Below are 22515 nucleotides of genomic sequence, written 5' to 3'. Positions count from 1 at the left end.
CAAATGCAGGTCACCAAAACGGAGCGTGCCAAACTTTAACCACTAAGCCATCAGGGCTGGCTCACCTCTTCTTTCTTGCACCAAAGGGAGGATACTGTAGATAACTATTTGTACTTTGCTCTTCTCACTTAATAATGTATCCTAGTTTGCAGACAACTGTCAATGTAGCAGGCCTGACTGTGATCCTTGGAAAGGCCTGCTTGCAAGGGTGGCCTTGGCTGGCACCTGGCAACTTAGATTTCAGGAGTGTTTCTAACATTCCCTAATGCTAAGAGTGGCTCACTGCACCTAAACAACAATGTGGTTTATGCTGAACACCTGCTGTCCTTCTGGAAGTCTGGAATTTTGACGTGTCAGGCAGAGGGTGCTGATGTGACCAGTCCCCAGTAAAAACCTCGGGCTCTAACAAGCTTCCATGGTAGACAACATTACACATGTGTTGTCACAAGGTGTTCCTGGAGAAAGTTAAGTATGTGTCATTACACTGGGAGAGGACTCTTGGAAGCTAGCACCTGATTTCCTCTGGACTTTGTCCCATGCCTCTCTTCTGTTTGCTGACTGCTTTACATCATTTCACTGTAACTAATCTTAGCTGTAAACATGACCATATGCCAAGTCCTGGGAATTCTAGTGAATCACCAAATCTGGAGGTGGTCTTGGGGACCCCGACACACCTGGAAATCACTCCCCATCAGTAAGCGGAGACCTTCATTCTTTATTATGGCTGCATAATGCTCCATGTGTGGATGTTTATATACCATAGCTTATTCAACCTCTCTCCTGTATGTAGATATTTGTTTCCAATATTTTGCAATAATAAATAATGCTTCCAAGAATAACCTTGCATATATGTATTTTTATATGCAAGGCTATTGGAGGTGTATCTTCAGGGTAGATACCTAGAAATGAGAGTGCTGGGTCAACAGGTCAGGTCACAAGTAGTTTTGTCAGGTATAGCCAAATTCCTCTTCTGAAAAGTTGTATCACTGTGCATTCCCACCAGCAATGTGTGAGAATATCTTTTTCTTCGGTCTTCCTGACCAGATATGTTGTCACAATTTTTCATTTTCACCAATCTGACAGGTAAAAAGTGGTATCATGAGTTGTTTAAATTTGCATCTCTATGAATGAGGTTGCTCATCTCTTCTTGTGTTTAAGCACAATACGCACACAATATACACAGAGTGAATTATCTATTCAAGTCTTTCCTCCATTTTTCTATTGGGTTTTTCATTCTCAACTTACGAGGTCTTTATATATTAGAGATATATGCTTTTTATCTGATATATGTTGCAAATATGTTCTCTTAATTTGCCAGTTGTCTTTTGACTGTGTTTGTAGTGTTTTGTCAATCTAGCAAGAGTTCTTATCTTGAGGTCCAAGGATGTCTGGGCTCTGCAAACCTTCTGAAATGGTATGTCTGCTTTTCTGAGACCTCCTGCATTCATTCAGATTTCCAAAGGGCCCTGTGACCTGAGAACGATTAGGAGCCACCACTGCCCTGTGTCTCCCACCAAGTCTAACTGTGTGCAAGAGAACCATTCTGCTTGACAACCCTCCAAATCCTGGAAGGCTTCCCTTACTTCTCTTTCATAGGAAGATACCCCCAGCAAACAGGCTGCAGTGGTGTTTTTTTCAGGTTTTGTCCTTAGTGTGAACTCTTACCCATGCATACATTCCTGGTTTTCTATACTCCTCCCACATATGACAGCAGGCTTAGTGTGGGGAAGAGGGAAGAGACAGGATCCACTTTGGTCAGGAACCCCAACACTGACACATTCCTTGCTTCCCTCTGCACCCTATCGCCCCAGCATCTTGAGCTCATGTCAGTGCTGAGGGGAGAAGGGCCTGCGAGTGTGATATTCTGGCTATAGGCTAACAACACACAACAGAGCATGGCCCCCACCTCTCGGTCCAGGGAACACATTTCTGTACGTGTATATTAAGAGTAAACTGGCTTTCCTCGGCGGCCACACCACAAATCAGTTCTAACTGATGAACCAAAACCTGCAGGTCTTCTGTTTCTCCAAAAATACTTCAACCTTTTTTCACTTGTGGAGATCACTTTTTGGAACCAAGTACAAAATCTTACATTTTTATATACTAAATTTCATTTTGCTTTACACAATTCAAAGTAGTATTTACATCTAGCAGAGTTGGAAGGAAGGAAGGGGATGGTTTAAAGAAGGAGAAGGGAGGGGGCCAGCCCCGTGGCCGAGTGGTTAAGTTCGCGCACTCTGCTTGGCAGCCCAGGGCTTCGCCGGTTCAGATCCTGGGCACGGACATGGCACCACTCATCAAGCCATGCTGAGGCGGCATCCCACATGCCAGAACCAGAAGGACCCACAACTAAAAAAATATATACAACTATGTACCGGGGGGGAGAAAAAGGAAAAATAAAATCTTAAAAAAAGAAAAAAAGAAAAGAAAAGGAGAAGAGAGACGGTAATCTTCTAGTTCTTAGGTTGGATGGTGTGTGTGTGTGTATACGTATAGAAGTATGCGTGTTGTGTTGTGTCCATTCTTATACTTCATACATATACATCACATACTTTAATTTTATATCAAATATTGCATTAAGAAACTTTTCAGGGGCCAGGCTGGTGGCACAGCAGTTAAGCATGACCGTTCTGATTTGGCGGCCTGGGGTTCGCCGGTTTGGATCCCGGGTGCGGACATGGCACCACTTGACTAAGCCATGCTGTGGTGGGCATCCCACATATAAAGTAGAGGAAGAAGGGCACGGATGTTAGCTCAGGGCAGCCTTCCTCAAAAAAAAAAAGAAAGAAACTTTTGATCTTGTTAGACTCAGCCCACCATATCAAGAAGTAAGAAACTTTCAGTCCTGAGTCTGTTACTTCACTTATTTAACCATATTTTTAAAGATAAATCATCATAACATAAAATTGGATATCATGTTACTTACTTACTGTTACATAATCATTTACCCATTCCTAATTATGGTCAATATATGCAGCCTACCAACAACAATCAATTACCCTGTAACCTGTGTAAAGAAATGATGTATTTATCAGGTAGGGAATGGAGCCTAGTCCATGAAACCCAGAGAATATGAGGTTATTAGTGGGTCTAGAGCAGGGATTGGCAAACTACAGCCTGTAGGTCAGCCATATACTTATAAATATGGGAATACAGCCACACTGATTGGTTTATGCATTGTCTAGTCAGCTTTTATGCTACAGTGGTACAGCTGAGTGGTTTCAACAGAGACCATATGGCCTGCAAAGCCTAAAATATTCACTATGCAGCCCTTTACAAAAAGTCTGCTGACCCCTGGTGTAAGGCACCATTCAAGGTGCCCAGTCTACTTAGGTATATTCCTTTAGGGATTTGGGTCCATCAGGCTATCACAGCTCATTAACCATTAGTCTCCCCTAAATAACCCATCTTACTCAGAGAGAGATCTGATTTCCCATGTCCTACCAAGTAACGATTCCACTTTTCATTGTGTATTAACTAAAAAACAGGCTTTCTGATTTATACTCCAGCCTCTCATGAAATGGGTTAGCAGAAGTCTATCCTTTGGAGATCATCACCTCCGATGTACTAAAAAATAAAGCTTAAGTTTCTGGACCTGCAAAGCCAAGGACCAGCTTCTAAAATACGGAGATCCCTCTAGAGTATCCACATTATGAAGCCCTACCTGGGTCAAAAGCCTCCTTCAAAGATAACTCTGTGACATCTCACCCCACCCTAATCATGACACTACCAAAACTTAAGGAATGAGTAAACATCATTTCTTAACATCAGATGCAGAAATACCATATGACTATCACAAAGAGACTCAACATTCCATATACAGTAGCTGCTTCAGAGAAGTGACACTTTCATTAGATAAGCACTTCCTCTCTTCAAGTGTCTGATATGACACAAATGTTTAAAAGATTATAAAAAAAAAGTTAACATCAAAATCAACATTTTGGAAATGTTTTAAGAAGAAATCATAAGGTACCTGCCAGCATCTGTATTTTATCATGTGAAGTGTTACCTGGAAAGCTGTCATTCACACTTGACTCATCTGAATCAAGATCTCATTTCTTACCTGACTTGGGCTGATCTTTTCTTCAGCAGCTGTGGAATGTTGGCATGGGTCTTCCTTTGCTCCCTCACAGGGGTCTCTTACAATTTCCGCCTGGTCCCCTCGATCTCTGAAGACCTTTAGCTCCATGCTTTTGTTTTTTTCTTCCCTATCCAAGATCCCAGAAGCCATAGAACCTGCTGCCGTGGAGTCCACCAGCCCACACCGCCCAGGCGCACCCCCATGATCCAAGGTCCCAGAGGCTTCTTCACAACAACTTTCCGCAGGAGTCCTCTGCAGCTCCAAGGGCATTGCCCTACTCTGACTTATAAGAGAGCTTGAGGCTCCGGGTTTTACATCTGGAATCACACTTGGCTCAGGGTCAGCATGAAGCTCTTTGGAGACACTTACTGGGAGTTCCGAGTATAATTCCTGTACCACGGCAGACATGGAGGAATCAAGTGGAACTGGCTGAGTCTCTACTCCGGATGACAGCATTAGGGCAGATGCAGATTATGGAGTCAAGTCTTTTACATCAAACGGTTCACCCTGACACAAATCAAAGGAAGGGATAAAAGTTTAAAACCTTGTAGGGTGGAAGAAGGGTCTCAGCTCAAACTGGCTAAACTAAGGACAAAAATTCTACCTCAAATGCCGGCGTTATCTGGCACCAAAAAATCCTTTAGGCTGTTAACTTGTGAAAAAAGAAATACTTTAATAGTCATCTGTCTAACCTCAAATCAAATACTGCTTTATGAGCAATTCTCAACTTAAACCTGGAGAACCAGCAAATGAAGATGAAAGATTTGGCTAAGCATCCAAGGATAGACCTGACATGAATTAGAAGAAAAAGACGGTTTTCTATTTGTTTTCATGGCATTATTGCTATATCCTCACTGCCTAGAATAGGTGCTGGACACACAGTAGGTACTCAGTAAATATTTGTTGAATGAATAGGTACTGAGGGACTGTGAAGAATTTGATACACTGACTTTTCCTCAGGAAGAATTCTCTGTGAAAGAAGATACAGAGAAAACAGAATTCCACCTCTTTACTGTTTACCAAACACTTGAGCTGTATCTACACTACTAAATTAGCTCTGTAGCAGAATCCTTCCTGATTTTTATTTGGCATCTTGAGATTTTCTAAGTGCCTTCACAGACACTACTCATTTGATTCTCACAACAACCCTGTGAGCTAAGTACGGCAGCTGTCATCTCCCCATTATAGATCTTACCACCACACCTGAAGAGGTTAGAAGAGATCTGCCTAAAATATTACATGGTCAACTGAGAGGAAGGAAGGGGGATACCCAGGGGGCTTCCAAAGTGTTGGTAACATTTTACTTCTTGTATTGGGTAGTGGAAGCATGAGTTATTTGCTAAAATATGTATACTTAAGTAGTTCATAATACTATATTATTAAAGTAGTCAGGAGCTGGCCCCGTGGCCAAGTGGTTAAGTCCGTGCACTCCACTTCAGGGGCCCAGGGTTTCAGGGGTCGGATCCTGGGTGTGAACATGGCATTGCTCATCAGGCCATGCTGAGGTGGCATCCCACGTAGCACAACCAGAGGCACTCACAACTAGAATATACAACTATGTACTGGGGGTGTTTGGGGAGAAGAAGAAAAAAAACCACAACTGGCAACAGTTGTTAGATCAGGTGCCAATCTTTTAAAAAAAAGTGACAATAATACCTTAAAAATAAAATAAAAATAAAGTAGTCAAAAACACACATACATGCAGCTAGGGAATGGTACACTCAGAACTAGGGTTTCCTGGCTAGTAACTTTTCCATTTTACTCTACCAAATGTGTGCAGTCTCCACAACAAAATCCACTTTGCCCTGATCAGGGCGGAAATTGGTTAACAAAATAAGATACTATACGCTTCCAATCTTGACACTTTTCCTGACCCTAACAAGAGAAGAGAGAAGATGTGAAATATCTGGCAACTTGGAGTTCATAACAAGGATATATCTGAGGTATGGATGGCAAATCCCTTTGGCCAAAATGCTCACAGGAAAGGATATTTCGGGTGGTTTACTCACGTTCCTATGCTTTCATCCACTGGGTGTCCTTAATGTTTTGAAGCAGCCCTGCCCAAAGGTATAAGGATATAACATTACACTACTAATTTAAATACTAGAAATTACAGGACATCAGATTGCTGGTCTATAAAGTTTAGGTAACACAGGAGGGTTGATGAAGAAACTTGAAATCAAAAATGAAGCAAGGAGAGAAAAACTATTGTTACAGGAGTACAGCAAGAATCAAGTGAGACCCATCAACAGCACTGAGAGGAAATGCATCCTTCTTGAAGATACAATCTTCCCCTTTCTCTGGCTCCTGGATATTTCTAGGGGCACTTTAGATTTTAGGCCGTTTAGTCTGTGCATGTGTGTCTGTGTATGTGGAGGTTAACAGCTAAAGTGGAATTGCTATTTGACATCAAAAAAAGGTAGGAAGTCCTCAATTTTAATTAGGTTCAGTTTCCCTTTCCCAATAACAGACACAATCCAGCTTTTGGTTGTCACACCACATACAGACCAGAAGAATAAGCGCAGGAAAGGATACTGTAAAAGAGCAGGTTAGTTGATGGATATCAGCTCCGTGGGTCACTCTGCCAACTTGTGCTCAAGAGCTCCTTTCCCCCTGCCCACCACTGAGGTGTGGGTGTTCTCAAAAGTTTAATCTTTGACACGTCTTCATTGTCAGGTTTCACTTTTTTGATGACCTCATCTTTTCTTGCAGCCTTTCTGCTACGAGGATGGCGCAAAACTGTCCCTTTAAGCATAGGTGACCACATGACTTAGCAATTCCACTGCTAGGTATATATGAAAAAAATACTAGTCCACATAAAAACTAGTACACCAATGTTCATAGTAGCACTATTCACAACAGCCAAAAAGTAAAAACAATACAAATGTCCCACAACTATGAAAGGATAAACCAAATGTGGTATATCCATATGATGGAATATTATTTGGCCATAAAAAGGAATGAGGTACTGATTTGTGATACAACATGGATGCACTTTGAAAACACTATAGTAAGCAGAAGAAGCCAGTCACAAAAGACCACATATTATAAGATCCCATTTATATGAAATGTCCAGAGCAGGCAAATCTACAGTCACAAGTGGATTAGTGGTTGCTTAGTGCAGGGAGGGGGGAGAACTAGGGAGTGGCTGCTAATAGACGGTTTCTTTTGGGACCAATAAAAATGTTCTAAAATTGATTGTAGGGATGGTTGCACAACTCTGTGACTATGTGAAAAACCACTGAATTGTACAACTTAATTGGTGAATTGTATGGTATGTGAATTATATCTTAATAAGGCTGATTAAAAAAAAAAGAAAGAAACCTGTTCCCAAGCCCAACCTATTCTCAAGTTCCTAACCTATGTTTCCACTCACAAGGACGGCACCCCCCAAACGTAACATGTCTAAAATAGAGCCCATTCAACCCAATGAATAATTGAGTCTTACTACATGCAAACAGTTGTGAGAAACAAGGACGAATAAGATGCCCTCAGTACACTTACATGCTTATTTTTGATCCTGTTGCCTCTCTCCCTCTCTCTCTCTCAGTAATGGCACCTCCCACTATCCTAGAGCTCAGACTTGAATCCTCAGATATAACCATATCAGACCTTCCACTTGCCGTTCAGTTAGCACTTGTAGCCTACGGACTCACCTCCCACAGTGTCTCTAATAAATCCCACAACTTTCCATCCCCATGGTTCTAATTCAAGATTTTGTTCCAAACACAGGATCATGCACAAATACACATTTACTAAACAGATCTTTATCATGAAGGGGTAATATTGATAATCACACAAAACAGCTCAAAATATTCCTCAGGGAAAATAGTACCGTTACCTTTCCTTCTCTATGCTTCCATCCACACAGTAAACTGGAATTGGCCAATACAGAATTTTAAAGCTTTGGTCATCAAAAGATAACTTCCAATTAACAAAAGACAAACACCACAATGCTATCATCTCTTGATACTCTTGTTTGGTAGAGACATAATTCTAAGAATTTCAGCCTGTAAAACAACTAGGCACATTGACTATCAAACCAAAACAGACACTCTCTCCTTTTTCTCCCAGCCCAATCTTGGGTCCTCAAGTTTCTGAGCAGTATCTACAGTTGAATTACCAAGAACAGCTGAGTGCCTTGGCTGGAACCATCAGAGATGAAGTAATATTTAGATGCAAGCCTAAAGTAGCAGATTAAAATGACTCTCAGCTCACTTACTTGCATCACCAAACTCTTATTTTAGCCATCTATCAAAATACTGGTAATGCCACAAGACTGCAGAAATAGAACGAAATATTAACAAGACATTCAAGTTCTTTAAAACTAAATTTCTGAATACAATGGAGCAATTAAAAATGACAGTGTAGAAATATACCTCTACATAGAAAGCCGCCTGGGACAGTTTATCAAACTAAATAAACATCAGGACTCTTTTGTTTTGGTAAAATATGTTTGCACATAGGAAAAATGTTTGAAATAACATAAGCCAAATATTAAGCGTTAGCCTGGGTGATAGGATCACGAATGACCTATTTGTTATGTCGCACTTTTTTTTTTTTTTACAATAAGTATATATTCCTTACATTAAAAAAATTTTTAAAACATTATTTCCCAAGATCCAAATACGTAGCAATGAAGAATAACTGGTAAGTGCAATATCCTTTTATTTTATCAGTATCTTTCCAAAAGCCAGCTCTCTGTCTCAATAATAAAAGTTTTTACATTAAAGTGTTAAATAAACTTGAAGTAAGAGAAAAGAGTAACACAAGCTTATAAAATGAAGAGAGGATTTACAGCTTAATCCTTACTAATGATTTATAACCAACCTATTGGGTTAGGACACCAAGTAATTATGTAGTTTGAAGCATAAGCAAAAACAAACCATAGATTCACAAACAACTCTTGCCAGCTGCTACAGGCTTGCCATCTTTACCATAACACAAATAAGAATTAGATGGTTTAGGGAACGGATTTATTCCAGAAAATAGAAGCCTGATATTTATAGGGAGTATGCAGTAAATTTATTCCAATAAAAGAAGAAATTCTTTTGAATTGAGAACAATCATCTCAAGATGTTTCTGTTTCAACGTGGAAGCAGTCCTGGGAAGCAGGCTAGGTGCTGCTCTCCAAGTCAGGAGACCAGGGTCCCTATCCTGGTAGCTGCATGGCCTTGAGCGTGTCATTTCACTTTCCTGGGCTTGTTTTTCACATGTAAAATAAACAAGTTAAACAAAATAATCTCAAAAGGTCCTGCCATCCATAAAAACTCCCTGACTCTAAATGATAACTTTTCTCTCTCTCTTTGTTTCAGGAAAGTACGCCTATAGACACCAACAATGGTGGCACAGAGCTCAGACTAATCCCCACTGCAAGTATTCAAGGGCTAATTTAAGAACACTTTCCATACAAAAAGGGGGAGAGCTTTTTTTCAGTGAGTCTTCAGGCAATCTGGCAGTGTTAATTCTTACCCCACCAAATAACAAAAGCAACGGAAAAAAATCAACAAAAATCAAACTACCAGTGAAAGATTAACGTTGCAGCTCTCAATCTCTTTAGCACACATTTTATAAGACTAAAAACCTGACAAAGTGGCAACTTTTACTTTAGTTGTTCAGATACTCCACAAAACAAAAGTTCTGGGGGTACAAAGTTCACAGCAATAGGCAAAAAATAGAAAAAAAAAATCAAACAAAGAAAACAGCAGAACAGAAAACCATGTGCCCCAATAATCCCGAGTCTGGAGGTCTCCCCTCCCTTTAATTCCAATGCAAAGGGCCTGCTCTTAAAGAACTGGGGCTGCCACACTTGTGTCAAGGGACAATACTCACAATAATGATCAGGCCCCTCAGAGGTTCCCAATACTCCTTTCACCTTGAGAAAGGGCCTTTCTTTTCCAAAGATTCGGACACTGTAGCCAATCCCTGTGTGAAAGAATTCGGAGAAGGGGCCTCTTCTTGAGGGACAGAGAAAGAAGAATCTTAACAAGATCTCTAGACAAACTGAAAGTGCGGCAAGGAAGTCCATATACTAAACAGGGCCCAGCTCTTCAACATGGAGTGCACAGGAAATCTCAAAAGCATCAAGCCCTGTTTCCCTTTCCCTCTTTATGAGCCTGTAGAAAAAGGATCTATCTCCACATGAGGAGTGAAACAGAGAAAATGCTCCCGATTTCTACTGACAAAGACTAGCTGCATCAAAGATTTTTATTTCTTTTTCAAAGGAAGAGAAGAAAAGAAACCGTCTGTGCCACTTTAAATATATGGCAGGAAAGAATCCTGCTCTCAAAGGTATAGAGCCTTATTTTTCATAGGAGAAGAGTTGGAATCTCCCTTTTTAGGGGAGATGGGTGTGCAGGCAGAAGGAAGCATTTTCGTCACTAGAGCCAAGTAGGGGGAGTGGGAGAAAACCCAGTCAAGAACAAGTGATAGTTTCTCTGGACAAAGGAAAGGCTGGCTTCTGGTATCAGGTCTCTCTCCCTCTTGGAGTACAGACCTGTTTCCAAAAACAAAGTCTTTTTTCCTGATTATTCTAGTTGAGGCCCACTCTGTTAATTTGGGGAGTATAGTAGGATCTAAAAGGAATAGAAGTGCCTCTTTCTCCACCCCAGGGGAAAAGTCTCCTTTCTCGTGAGAAAGGATGGGCTGAACCCTTGTGATGGGGGGAGGGGGAGGGGGATGGGAGGAGACATGCATGGAAAAATATGTTTCTCTGTGGAAGATACTAGTTTCCTTTTAAAAAAAAACAAATTAAGTAACAGTAACAGTTTCCCAAAAGGTTACTACGTACTAAGCACTTACGCAAATTCTCCTTTAGCCCCTACAACAATTCTACGAAAAGAGTACCCAAATTAGAGATGTGCTAACTGAGACTGAGAAAGGTTAAGCAATCAGTCAAGGTCAGAAAGATCCGAAGTGGGAGACCCAGGCTTGCCACTACCACATTCCAAACGCCATGCTCTTAATTGTGCAAAGGAAAGGAGCTCTCTGTACACTGAGAGACTTGAGCGAAGAAGAGGAGCGACGCTTCCTCCGTGGACATGACTGGGGAGGGGGAAAGGCTGACTTCCAAGATTATAAAGTAAATTCAGGGTCTTCCTCTCTATCTCGGGGTAAAGGTGAAAAATAAAAGAGGAGAGGTTAAGTCTCTTTTTCACAGGGAAGGAAGATCCCCTCTGCCACTTTTAGGCAAGTTGAGTCTCGCTCTCCACCTGGGGGGGGGGGAGGGTGCTGACCAAATCGGGGGAAAGGTCTTGTTTGCGGGTTATCTCTTATCCCTCCTTAAAATAAGTTAAGAATCGCCCTCTCGTACCGCGGGAGCGAGCCTCCCTCTGCTGACAAATGCACGGGAGCTGGGGAAGAGCGTACGCCCACGACAAGGGGCGTCGTCCTCCCGGGGGAGAGAAGTTGGGGGTCCCCCGGCGTATCGAGGTTGAACAGGAGTATCTCTTCCCCGTCGGAGCCATGACTCGGAGAAGCCGTTTCCCCCTCGCGACGCGGGGCCTGGTCTCCTCCCTCTCCCCGGGTCGTTCCGTCGCCCGCAGCGCAGCCTCGGTTCCCTTCGGTGCCCCGAGAGGGCTGGGGGCCCGGGCTCCCTTCAGCCTGCACCGCCCGGCGGAGGGCCCCCTCAGGGTGGAGTGCGGTGGGGCGGCTACGCCCGAAGCCTTCCCCTCCCCGGCCTCTTACCCTGAGGCCTGCTCCGCGGCCCGCGCTCGCCCCTCCAGCCCAGCCTCTGCAGCCGCAGCCCCGTCGCCGCCAGGTCTACCTGAGCCTACCGAGCCGAGAGAGCCCGGGGGCGCTCCGGCCGTCGCCGCCTCTCCGTCTCTATGGTTCCCCCCCCCTCCCGCACTTCCTCATCCGGGGCCCAAGCCAGCCATGCGGGCTGGCCCAAGTCCCGCCCCCGCACAGCGCGCGCGCACTCCTAGGGGCGGTGCTTCCCCAGTGGGACGTCCCGCCCTCGGCTAGCCCTTGCGGCCCTCTGCCCCGCCCCTGCGGCCCGGTCTCTTAAAGGGGTACGTACCTTCTGACCCTGCCCTGCCGAGCCACAGGGCCCAGTGTGTCTCCATTGCTACCACCCTGGTCCAGTCCATCATTTTCCTGGCCTGGACGCCTGCAACTCTGGGGGCCTCCTGGCTTTCACTCTGGCAACCCAAGACATCTTTTTATAACTGGAATCAGTGTTTCAGGTCTTGTAGCTCCCCTGCTCCTTCTAATCACGCTGACCACAAATCTGCCTCTTGATGCTCCCTTACAGCATATTGTTTTAAATTCTTCATAGCTTTAACACTAGCTGAGATTGCTTTGTTTTATGTCGTTATTGACTCCTTTATCGTCCGTCCCTTCCCACCTTTGTCCGTTTTGTTCATCATTCTATGCTCAGCACCCAGCACAGTGTCCCACACAAGTAGACTAAGTCAACAGACATTTGAAGGAAGGAAAAGAATGTTTATTCAAGAGGGAATTGAGGACGTCCCGAGAATAGAATCAATTTGCCCCAAATCACACAGCTTTGTGTTAAACAAAGAAATCTGTTTCTTCTTGAACCTTATCAACCTGGCTGACTAGTGAGCTAGAGGCTTGGAAGTTTGTGGGAGATTTTAATTTTCTCTTCTCTGATCAAGATATCTTTGAGCCAGTCAATGTGTGGACCATTTTGGCTGAGACAGAGCTTTTCTCAGCTTTAGTCAGGGCAGGAGATATACAAACTCAAGTGCCAACGCTATTGTCCACAGCCTGCATGAGTCCATATATCGTCCATGTACATGTACAGTTCATATATTAGATAGCAGATGCTGTTGGGATGAATTAATCAGAAATTCACTTTAAAACATTTCTACATTCACAGTATCCACATCCTCAAGTACTTTCTCAGGCAACTACATGCTTATAGAAGGGCATCAGAGAAACCCAATATTATTAATAGGTTTATTCTCTTGCCTCAGGCTCTAATATGATTCCGCACAGCACCATCATTGATCTTGTCTTCACTTAAAAACGTGGATTTTTGGTCTTAATTTTGACTTAAAAAATATTGCAGGGCTGGCCCGGTGGCACAGCGGTTAAGTGCCTACGTTCCGCTTTGGTGGCCCGGGGTTCGCCAGTTCGGATCCTGGGTGCGGACATGGCACTGCTCAGAAGGTCATGCTGTGGTAGGCATCCCACATATAAAGTGGAGGAAGATGGGCATGGATGTTAGCTCAGGGCCAGCCTTCCTCGGCAAAAAGAGGAGGATTGGCAGCAGATGTTAGCTCAGGGCTAATCTTCCTGCAAAAAAAATTGCATTAAACATTCTTTTTAAGATTTTATTTTTTCCTTTTTCTCCCCAAAGCCCCCCGGTACATAGTTGCGGGTCCTTTTTTTTTTTTTTTTGAGGAAGATTGCCCTGAGCTAACATCTGCTGCCAATCCTCCTCTTTTTGCCGAGGAAGGCTGGCCCTGAGCTAACATCCATGCCCATCTTCCTCCACTTTATATGTGGGATGCCTACCACAGCATGACCTTCTGAGCAGTGCCATGTCTGCACCGGGGATCCGAACCTGTGAACCCTGGGCTGCAGAAGCAGAACGTGTGCATTTAACTGCTGTGCCACCAGCTGGTCCCGTATTAAATATTCTTTATTTTGCTCACTGAGTCTTTTGGGACCCCTAACATTTTGTTCCCTAAAGCCAGTGTCTCACTAGCCTTCCCCACCTCATCCTAGTCCCAGCCCTACTCCTAGCTCTGTATTAAGCACAAAGGGGTCCAAAAGAAACATCATATATATCATTCAATCCCCTAAAAGTCAAGGAGAGCCAGTTTCATGATGAATTCCATGCTCTTGGTTAGTTATAATACCCTACCTTTGTATAGCACTTTAAATTATTTTAATTTCAAAGACCTAGTGTAACATGTCCCTGACCTCATTTGGCCCTCAAACAACTTGGGAAGGAGGAAGGACATGTTCTTTTTATTCCCATCTGACAGAGGAGAAATTTGAGAAAAGAGGAGTATCTTGTGCAAAGCCACACAGCTAAAAATAGGCAATTGTGCAGGTGGTTGTAGCACAGTGACGTAGAACCATGGCTGTTGGATCCCCACTCTGGGAGCTATCCACTCCAGCCTTCCCCAACCTTGACCAGCTTTAGACAATTTTTAAAAATCTCAAAATTTGCCAAGGTTTTTTACAAGTTTTTGTCAAATTAAAAAGTGGCTGGCCCAGTGGTGTAGCAGTTAAGTTCCTGTGCTCTGCTTCAGCAGCCCTGGGTTCATGGGTTTGGATCCTGGGTGTGGACCTACACACCGCTTGTCAAGCCATGCTGTGGTGGTGTCCCACATACAAAATAGAGGAAGATCAGCATAGGTGTTAGCACAGCAACAATCTTCCTTAAGCAAAAGAGGAGGATTGGCAACAGATGTTAGCTCAGGGCCAATCTTCCTCAAACACACATACAAAATAATAAATAAATTTTAAAAAAGTGAAACATTCGCATTTCTAAGATATGACACCAATTATGGACATCTCTCAGGAGAAGAAATCAAATTCCCCTGAGGGTCAGGGAGAGAGAATCCCATTAGCTTCCTCTGGGATGGAAGGACTTCCCACTGACCACGGCTGCTAAGGATACAAAACAGGCCCAGGATATGGGTGTGTCGCCTGAACCGGCAACATAAAAATGTCTCTGACATTTAACACTTTATCCCTGAAAATTTTTCTAACTGTTGCAATCCGCTTAATTATGTTTTTCTTTAATATAAAAAAATATAATTATTTAATAGTTATTTAACTTCTGAATCCTAAAGTAAAAGCATGGATGCTTAAGGAAGCTCTTACTTATCTTGCCACAGGGGTCCCTCCGTCCACTCCCAAGTCTCCCTGTGGTATGCCATGCTTTTTTTCCCAACACTCAGAAATTTTCTGAAAACCACACGGCAATTACAGGGAGCTGGCAACTTGTCAGGCGCCCTTGCCCAGCTTCCGGCACAGCCCACACCGCTCTAAGATGCCCTGATAGATAGGGGCTTAGGCTGAGCCCTTGGGTGTGACATAAGGATGCTGGTTAAACGGTCAGCCTTCGGAACCAAGTTGGATTCAATCCGGTCAGGATCCAACCTCGCTTCCTGTTGAGGAGTTTCGTGTTTCCCTGTCTGTGAAATAAAATAGGATCTGCCACCTAATAGGGACGTGACGATTACACAGGGATGTCTGTGAAAGCTATGGTAGCTACTCTTATCAATAACCCGAGGCACAGAACGTCATTTGGGGTTTGGTAGGATTTGAAAAGTCTCCCAAAGTGGGTATTTCCCAGCAGAGGCCATCGCACTAAGTCGCACGTGCTCAGCCCTTTGCATTTTACAAACATTCACGCCGAAACATTATTTCTTGCCTCTTGGCAGCCCGGTGAGGCCAGGCGAGGGCCCATAACATTCCCTTTATAGATCCGGGGAGACTCGACCAAGCCTGCCCCGCTAGGGGTACCACCAAGTCGAAAACGAAGCTCTTGAGCTCGGATCTATTTCGGAACGCCTGAGAGCCAAACGACTTCCTTTCTACAGCGAGCAGTCACCCTCGCGCGAGCAGGAAACGCAGCCCACAGCCGGAACTAAAGGCCGCACGCGACGCCCCGCCTCCAGCACAAGCCCCGGATGGGGAAGTGGCGCGGACACCGAGATGAGGCGGAGGCCAGGCCAGAGCGGCCCGGGACGGGTGGGCGGGAAGGGGGCGGGGCCCCGGGGCGGAGCCACCGGAGCGGCGCGGGCTCTCAGGTGAGCGCTCTGTGGCCGGGGCGGGCAGGTCGCCGCCTCGAGATCCGGCACGAAAGCCGCACTGGCTGTGAGGGTGTTGGCGGGGTGTCGAGAGGAGGCGCGGGGGCCCCGGCGAGAGTCCGGCCCTTGGGGTCCGGCCTGAAGCGGGAAGGGGTTCTGGAGCTGAGGGTGAGTGGAGCTGCCCGCCCGGGCCCGAGTTTGGGAAGCATGAGGGATGGGGCTCTGTTCCAGGATCGAGTCCGGGCCCCACCCCTAAGCCGCTGTGTGACCTTAGACAAGTCTCTGTCCCTCTCTGAGTCTCGGTGGCCTCAGCTTTGAAATGAGGGTCGGGGGAAGGAACCGCTGAGAGTTTGCCCTGATAGAGGTTCAAAGAAGGAACCCCTGCCTTCCTGCTATTTATATTCTCCTTGCTCAGGACGTTGACCGCCAACGTGAATGATAGGAGTTCCTCGCAGTCTCTGAGTGACCTTGGGCAAGTCCCTTGCTCTGGCTGTCGCTTTCCTCATCTACAAAATGAGTGCGCTAACCTCTTGTGTGATCTCTTTAGTATTTGAGTGTTACTGGTTTAAATAGAAGCAAGGTAATAAGTGTTCTCTTCACTTCAAGTTTTCCCTTTAAGGGTATAATAGAGACAATATCTTCTTGGAGGTTGGACTAGACTCTGGCCCGAATTCCCCTTAGTTCCCAGATTCTGGGGTTCTATTTGTTCTCCATCCCTCCTCGCAGTTGGAGGAGTGATTTCATCCAAGGCTTCGTGCCACCTCTCAGCTGAGCAACGCTGGTATTTTCATTGACCTAAAATCGAAGAGCACTTGCAAGGGGAAGTCTGACGTTCCAGCCTTTTTGTTTGTGTTTTAGTGGCAGGGAGGCAAGATGACATCTCTCCCCCAAGCTTGGAACAGCTGAAGGAAACAACAGGACAAGATGAGAACAACCAAGGTCTACAAACTCGTCATCCACAAGAAGGGCTTTGGGGGCAGTGGTCAGTATTGATTGATCTTTGGGGGTTGTGTAAGTTGGCTGAGGCTCTGGTGTGTCCGGTGCCTAGAAAATTACACACTTACTCCTGTGACAATTGAGGCTAGACAGGCAACCTAAGTGAGTGAAGCAGCAAGTGTAATACAGTAATGCGGAGGGCAGTAGGACCGGAGAGCACAGGCCCCTTCTGAAAGCATTTGCATTCTGACTTTTAAGGAACGTTGTGAATATTGCCAGTTTGCCACCCTTCATTTGTTTGTATTTTTTATTACATATTTACTGTATATGTTCTGGAAGATTCCAGTCTGCACTGGTTTGGCAGAAAAGAGAAACTGACATTCAGTGGGAGAGAAGGAGTAGCTGTGCAAGGACAGGTGTGATCAAAGCATGGACCTTTGCCTGGCTGGGAGGCATCGTGAGAAGGGGCAGGACACAGCTTGTTGTCCTGCACTAAACCAGAATCTGTTATCAGCTGTATATCTGACTTTCCCTGTGACCTGGGGCAAGCTCCTGGTTTACCTATTTACAAATTCAAGTGCTTCAGAATAGTTTCTCTTAACGCCTTGAGTCTGTAAACTTGCAGAATGCAAAGGCACTTAGTAATATGAATTTTTTTTTTGTAAAGGAATAATTTTCCCTTCTGTCCTAACAACCTTATTTGCTTCAGAAGTTGGAATTAACACGAGTGTTTTAAAAATTATATTTTAGTATGCATTTGCTCCTCTTTTATGTATGTATAAACCTCCCAAAGGGAAGGACTGCTAAAAAGGGAGAACAATAGTTTCTGTATCATAAGGTCTTGGGATTAAGTAAAATGATGTATGTAAAGTATTTAGCAGAGTACCAGGTTTCTTTGTGCTGCTCAATAAATGCAGCCTTTATTACCAGGACAAGGATATACCAGGCATTGCTATAGTTAAAACACAATTTCTGCCCAAATGCACAGTCTGTTGTTAATGTTATACTTTGTATGCAACTGATGCTACCTAAACATTTGTGGAGTAGAATTGAATGGACAGCAGAAATAACTTTTGACAGAGTGAAGGATACAAGGATACAGTATATACAGTGTATATACAATGTATACAAGTCTGCTTTTTCATGTGTATAAGACAAAGGCAGCTAGGTGCTGTACCCAGTCTCCTGCCTGTGCCAAGCATAAAGATTATGATATATGACAAGGGCCCTTGTCCCTAAGGAGCTTTCAGCTTGATGCAACAGACGTATAAAAAGGAAATGATAAAAGAAGCAGAACAGAATCCATGCTCAGAGAGTTTAATTCAGACTTTGGAAGTTAGGGGCAGACTTCACAGAGGATTTGGCATAAAACTGTCCATGGAAACAATATACCAAATAAAATTTGGGATTAACCCAGTGCTTTGCTTTCCTAGGCTGAATTTTTGTTGGGTCTGATTAAATTTGTAATCTGGATATATTTGTCATGGTTTTAGCATAATTGAAGGCCATGTCTTTCCCCCAAAATTAAAACAGAAAAAAAAAAATCACTCCATCTTTGTGGTTCTGAGTTTGTTATATTTGAAAGAGTTCTACCCCAGCCCCAGTGGGGGCAATGGTAGATAAACATATGAAACTATGTCCTCTCTATATTTTAGGGTCTCGTTGGACCCTAATGTGAACTGATATCTGAGGGTTTTCCCTGATCAAATGCTGCCCTTCAAAGTCCAGAGCATTTTATTTGGCTAATTTTGATGACTTATGAGAGATGGTGGGCTTTAGGTAGAAGGACCCCTGCACTAGTAATCAGTCCTGGCTGTGCTATTACTAGCTATCTACTCTTAGGTAAGTTGCTTTATCTCCTAGGTTATTTCCTCACTTCCGTTAGAGCCAAAGGTTTATTGTGAGGCTCCCATTAAGACAATATTTTTGGAAATTCTTTGAACACTGTATAAATAAAGGGATTGTGCTGTATCTGTGGCACCCAGGCTGTTTTGTTCCTTGTGTATGCAGATACACAATATTTGAGGGGGTAAAGGGTTGTGCGAATCCTTTAGTCGGTCTAAATCTTGATTTAAATGGAACCTCATCTTCGAGGTGGGGTCGTAATACCAACCTGATGGGGTCATGAGGACCCAACATGAGAACAGGCACCGTAACCTGTCACCCAAGTGAGTGTGTTTTCTGCTTGCGATCCCTGAACTGTCTTCAGATGATGAGCTAGTGGTGAACCCCAAAGTATTTCCTCACATCAAGCTTGGAGACATCGTGGAGATTGCTCACCCCAACGATGAATACAGGTGAGTGTCTCATTGGGATCAAGGGAACTAACTGGGCAGCCCGCTGTTTCCAAGTAATATTTTATCTAAGGGCCCTGAAGGGCAAGACAGCTCTTTGCCTTGGGATAAAAATGCTCCTGCCCTCTAGGATTTGATAAACCAATAATCTTTTTAAGAGTAGTCCATTCTTTCTGTTTTTAAAGCTGAGATGACAACTCTGTGGACCATTCTGTAGGATGTGTCCATTTCCTTGAGTGCGAGGGCAGACTTTCTTTGTTTCTAAGGGAACTTTCTCCCATTGATGTGCTGCGAGTTACAGTATGTTCAGAGTGATCTGTTTGCCTTTTGTGGGGGTTGAGGAAAGCTGGTTGGTTACGGCTTACAGCATCCCCTCTCTGTTGCTTTTTTCTCCAGCCCTCTGCTTTTGCAGGTCAAGTCACTTAAGGAAGATTTACAGAAAGGTAAGAATTCCATCTCTCTTCTCTTAAGATTTTTACACTTTACTCTTCCAGACACTATAAGAAATCTCTTTTCACAATCTCAGGGAATGAGGGCCCAGTACTTTTCTCCTTATCAAATTGTGTTCCCCTAAAAAAAGGGTCAGATATCAAAACTGCCGAGGAATCTCATTTGTCAGCATGTTGAGGGCACTGAAGAAACTATCTTTATTTAGAGTCAGGAGGAAAGTTAATATGAATAGGTGAAGCTTTACACCTAACTCCAAAAAAAAAATTGTTGAAAAGCATGCTTCCTAAATATTACATTTTTTCACAAAATATTTGTTAATACCTAGTCTAGGGGTGGGGAGGAAAGAAACACATATTGATGATTACCTACCACATGTGTGAGGCACTGTACTGGGAGCTATTTGTATTCTTTCTTTCTTTATCTTCCCAACTCTTGAGTGAGTGAGGAAACAGTCTCAGCGAGATGCATCGGCTTGCTGATGTCAGTAAGTGGAGGAGCCAGAGCAGCCATTCTCCTTACTCGTTCGGGATCCAAATCCTTTCTTTTTTCCTCTAATGCCTGTACCATACTGATCAAGGAACCAAAATGTTAATTGAGAGCGAATAAGATAATTCCTTAAATAGTACTTAAAAGAAAAAAAAATCCTTCTAATTTGCTATAAAGGATTTTGATGTTGCCCACTCTTTTATAATTCAGTTTGATGGGAAAACGTTCTATAAAGCCCAAATCCTAAGAGTGTCCTTACCCTCACCCCATGTTCCGCCGCCTGTTATGTTTCTTAGTTACCAGACGTAAGGGGTCATGGAAAAGTTTGTTTCTTCCTTAACTACCACCACTACTCTCATTCCAAATGAAAAAGGATCCCTTTCCTCTTCTGAATTTTCACAGTTCTTTGAACTTTTTCATGTTCTTTCTAAATTCTTTGTTTCTCCTCTCTCTTTACCTCTGTTTCTGTCTCTCTTTCATATTTTAATTCCTTAGGCTTAGGTCACATTTCACCTAAAAAGCCGAGAATTCTAAATTTTAAGCTTCCAGAAGACAGAAAATGTGTCTTGCCCATGACAAAGGATCAATTTTGTTGCTGATTGAATGTCTGAATATTTATAGATTAGAATGTATTTGCCTGACTTTTCAGAATGTGTTAGCTGATGCAGATTTCTCCTCTGTTTCAGAAACTATCAGTGTGGACCAGACCGTGACTCAAGTGTTCCGTCTACGACCTTATCAAGATGTCTATGTGAATGTCGTAGACCCTAAGGTATGTCTTTGTTCTGGACTTGAATATCTTTGGGGAGTGATTAGCACCCTTCCTCAAGATTAGGTCTCTAAGGAAACAATGAGTTACTTAAGTATAGTGTTAGACCGTCAAATATGTGGTCATATATAGGTCATTTAGATTATAGGTAGTATGTAGGTTGCATTTAAAGCCCTCTCCCCCTTTTTTTTTCTTTTTTTAAAGATTTTACTTTTTTCGTTTTTCTCCCCAAAGCCCCCAGGTACACAGTTGTATTTTCTTCGTTGTGGGTCCTTTTAGTTGTGGCATGTGGGATGCTGCCTCAGCATGGTTTGATGAGCAGTGCCATGTCCGCGCCCAGGATTCGAACCAACGAAACACTGGGCCGCCTGCAGCGGAGCTCGCAAACTTAACTACTCGGCCACGGGGCCAGCCCCCCTCTCCCCTTTTTTTAAAGCTTGTCCTAGGAGCTGGCCCAGTGGTGCAGCAGTTAAGTGTGCACGTTCCACTTTGGTGGCCCAGGGTTTGCTGGTTTGGATCCCGGGTGCAGACATGGCACCGCTTGGCACACCATGTTGTGGCAGGCATCCCACATATAAAGTAGAGGAAGATGGGCATGGATGTTAGCTCAGGGCCAGTTTTCCTCAGCAAAAAGAGGAAGATTGGTGGCAGATGTTAGCTCAGGGCTAATCTTCCTAAAAAAAAAAACTTGTCCTGAAAAGATTCTGTGTATATATGTGTGTTTGTGAAGCTAAATGTGAAATTTTCTATTAAAATGCTAAAATTTCTTTATGTATTCCCATTTTTCTTCTAGAAATGGTGCTATAATAGATAAAAATCATTGTCCAAAAGATATTATTGATGTTATCTAGAGAAATAAAGTACACAGCTCAATGTTGTGTTTGTGCGCCAGAATAAAGACTAAAACACAGAACTGGGACTCTGGTACTCTTTGGACTTAACCATGATACAGCTGCTGTGGCATCTGCTGTAGATTTATCTGTATTCAGAAGCCTTTGGTTGGATAAAATTCTGTGTGTCTGAATTCTTCTATTGAATGGTCTTCCAGAAGTTTTCTTTGTTGCCAAAAAGTTTCTCCATGGTGAGTGGGCATTATCTTATGACTATAAAGCATGGCAGAGTAATGCAGAGAGATATATTTGATTATGCCTTTTAGGATGTGACCCTTGACCTAGTGGAATTAACCTTTAAGGATCAATACATTGGTCGTGGGGATATGTGGCGACTAAAGAAAAGTTTGGTAAGATGTGATTTTTAAAAAAGTCTGTTACTTTTCTCATTATATTAATAATGCATGTTTATAACAGAGATTTAAAAGATCTAGTAGGGAGAAGAGTATAAAATTATTTCTCACTCCAGCATCACAGATAAGTATTGTATACACTTTGTGTATCTTCTTCTCTTTTCACAGTTTTTTTGAGCTTCGTTTTGCTTGTTTATTCTCACAGATTTTTGCCTTGCGTTTTTAGTATGAATGGGGAATTATAATAATATTTTACATTTGAATGACACTTCAGTTTTCACATTTACACTTGACCTCATTTGCTCCTCACATCTCCTGCTTGTGGACAGGTATTTCTTACCCCTAATTTATAGATGTGAAAACTGAGATCGAAAAGTTAAGTCATTGACCAAGACTGGAAAGCTAGTAAGCCATTGACGCTGGGCAAGAACCCAGGTCTTGTTGCTTCCAGGTTAGGCTGCTCTTTGCTGTACTGTCCTGCATTTTCCTTATTTTTTATTTTTAATTAACATTTC

At 43.3% G+C, this 22515-nt stretch overlaps 2 protein-coding genes across 34 annotated transcripts in view; one reads left to right on the top strand and one right to left on the bottom strand.

Moving 5' to 3' along the window:
• PRR14L (proline rich 14 like) overlaps positions 1-11996 on the bottom strand; it is a 63083-nt gene extending 51087 nt beyond the window's left edge. For 5 of the 18 annotated variants that reach the window (XR_002809620.2, XR_002809623.2, XR_002809624.2 and 2 more), the window contains exons 1-2: positions 11768-11992; positions 4064-4588 (exon numbers count right to left, since the gene is read on the bottom strand). Coding sequence is in view for 4 of the 18 variants with exons in the window: in XM_001496455.5 (XP_001496505.2) it covers positions 4064-4537 (474 nt within the window). In the remaining 14 variants the exon portion in view is untranslated. Of the gene's footprint in view, positions 1-4063; positions 4589-11393 lie in introns of all 18 variants that reach the window. The other 13 variants (XR_011441712.1, XR_011441713.1, XR_011441715.1 and 10 more) reach the window with 9 other exon arrangements.
• Positions 11997-15761: 3765 nt separating this feature from the next.
• The window catches only part of DEPDC5 (DEP domain containing 5, GATOR1 subcomplex subunit), a 115784-nt gene continuing 109030 nt past the window's right edge, over positions 15762-22515 (top strand). For 5 of the 16 annotated variants that reach the window (XM_070275272.1, XM_023646822.2, XM_070275278.1 and 2 more), the window contains exons 1-6: positions 15762-15822; positions 16681-16804; positions 18968-19055; positions 19449-19495; positions 20675-20760; positions 21914-21997. In XM_070275272.1, the coding sequence (XP_070131373.1) occupies positions 16747-16804; positions 18968-19055; positions 19449-19495; positions 20675-20760; positions 21914-21997 (363 nt within the window). In that variant the 5' untranslated portion in view covers positions 15762-15822; positions 16681-16746. Of the gene's footprint in view, positions 15991-16680; positions 16805-18967; positions 19056-19448; positions 19496-20674; positions 20761-21913; positions 21998-22515 lie in introns of all 16 variants that reach the window. The other 11 variants (XR_011441296.1, XM_023646823.2, XM_023646824.2 and 8 more) reach the window with 5 other exon arrangements.

The sequence above is a fragment of the Equus caballus genome, chromosome 8, assembly GCF_041296265.1.
Source record: "Equus caballus isolate H_3958 breed thoroughbred chromosome 8, TB-T2T, whole genome shotgun sequence".
Taxonomy (NCBI): Eukaryota; Metazoa; Chordata; class Mammalia; order Perissodactyla; family Equidae; genus Equus; species Equus caballus.
This window is presented reverse-complemented; position numbering and strand designations above follow the sequence as displayed.